The sequence below is a fragment of the Aplysia californica genome, unplaced genomic scaffold, assembly GCF_000002075.1.
Source record: "Aplysia californica isolate F4 #8 unplaced genomic scaffold, AplCal3.0 scaffold01503, whole genome shotgun sequence".
Lineage (NCBI taxonomy): Eukaryota > Metazoa > Mollusca > Gastropoda > Aplysiida > Aplysiidae > Aplysia > Aplysia californica.
Window position 1 is genome coordinate 72,145 of NW_004798773.1, and position 1,697 is coordinate 73,841.

The window sequence follows — 1,697 nt, forward strand, 5'->3', positions numbered from 1 at the left end:
TCTAGTTTATTTCGGATCTCCGCTCGTTTTGTGTGTTTCGTAAGCTATTTATTATTATTATTACCAAAGAACTGACTATAGTAGGGTTTCCGAGTTTTCTGTGTCCCCTGCTGGTGCTAGGTTTTTGCTGGGAAGGATAGCAGGGATGCCACTCAACATTTTTTTAAATAGCTGAAAATCCACGCACCACGGTCTCGCTAACATAAATATGAATACATGTACATGTATAAATTTGAAACCCAATTTTTTTCCAACTATAGATTCTATCTCGATCTCAATAACGGAATAGCGGATCAGGATCAAAATATCGGAAAAAGCGGGAAAAAGCGAAAAAAAAAGCGGAAAAGTGGCATCCCTGGGATAGGTAGCGACATGACGTCACCAGCAATGAGCCGCTGTGCCCCCACCCGCCACCTCCACAACGTCACCTTCCTGGTCATCTGTTGTAGCGCCATGACGTCATTTCTCCTTCTCCTCCACGTCACACAGACCGGAAGTCCCAGGCACACAGACCTGCTCAGTGACGCGACCTACGATGACGACACCCGAGGTTTGAACCAACACGCTGGAGCAACAAGGCCGCGCCGTGAGAGAACTCCGACCTCGGGGGTCATGCCGGACATTTCAGAGGTCACGACCCTTCACCCTTCACTCCGTGAGTTCCTCGCGAGGCCCGTGATCAACCCTCACCCATTCACCTACCTGCTCACCCCAGAGCGCACGTGCGAGGCGGGTCACGTGACCTTTCTCTTCAGCGTGCCGTCCGCGCCCTCCAACTTCCAGCGGAGACGAAAAGTACGGCGATCCAGTCTGGCCACATTTGCGAAAAACCCTGGAAACAACGCGTCCTTGTTGTTCTTCCTGGGCTCCCCGCCCGGTCACTCTAAGCGAGCCAACAACACCAGGGCTCAGATCTACAAAGAGGCCAGGAACTACCAGGACATGGTTCTGGAAAACTTCCCAGATATCTACAGAAACATCCGCCTCAAGGCTGTATCCATGCTCAAGTGGACGAGCACGTATTGCCACACCGCGCTCTACGTCATCAGAACGGACGATGACGTGGGCGTTGACGTCATGAACCTGGTGCAGGCAATACGTCACGTGGGGCGGGGGAGGGACAACTTCATCTTAGGTCACGTGGTGGAGAATTCCAAACTCATCCGGCGGGAGAGTTCCAAATATTTCATATCCCGAGAAGAGTACGCGGAAGATACGTGGCCAAAGTTTGCCCTAGGCGGGGTGTTGGGCTACCCCGTCAAGACGGTGAGACTTTTGTACGAGGCTTCACTCAGGGTCAAGGCCGTGTGGCTGGAGGACGTGTACATTACGGCTCTGTGTGGGCGGGCGGTCAATGCCACGCTCCTGTCTCATCCTCTCTTCACCTTTGTGCACTGACCGGAGTGACTCATCGTCGTTGTCATCACCATCATTGTCATCATCATCATCATCATCATCATCATCATCATCATCATCATCATCATCATCATCATAGTCGTCGTCGTCATCATCATCATCATCATCATCATCATCATCATTATCACCATCATCATCATCATCATTATCTTCATCACCATCATTATCATCATCATCGTCGTCGTCGTCATCATCATCATTATTACTTTTGTTATTACTGTCTTCTTTCTTATATTGCTTTTATTACTATTACTATTATTACTGTTTTTATCATTATTAAT

General features: G+C 49.1%; 1 protein-coding gene across 1 annotated transcript; it reads left to right on the forward strand.

Moving 5' to 3' along the window:
* Positions 1-372: 372 nt before the first annotated feature.
* On the forward strand, positions 373-1,398 carry LOC101851556 (lactosylceramide 1,3-N-acetyl-beta-D-glucosaminyltransferase-like). The gene has a single exon (XM_005112951.1). It carries the CDS (start codon positions 373-375, stop codon positions 1,396-1,398), a length of 1,026 nt encoding a protein of 341 aa, XP_005113008.1.
* The last annotated feature ends 299 nt before the right edge of the window (positions 1,399-1,697 follow it).

Excerpts from the sequence above, each read along its gene's own strand:
- LOC101851556 (XM_005112951.1), top strand. The coding sequence starts at position 373 with ATGACGTCACCAGCAATGAGCCGCTGTGCCCCCACCCGCCACCTCCAC.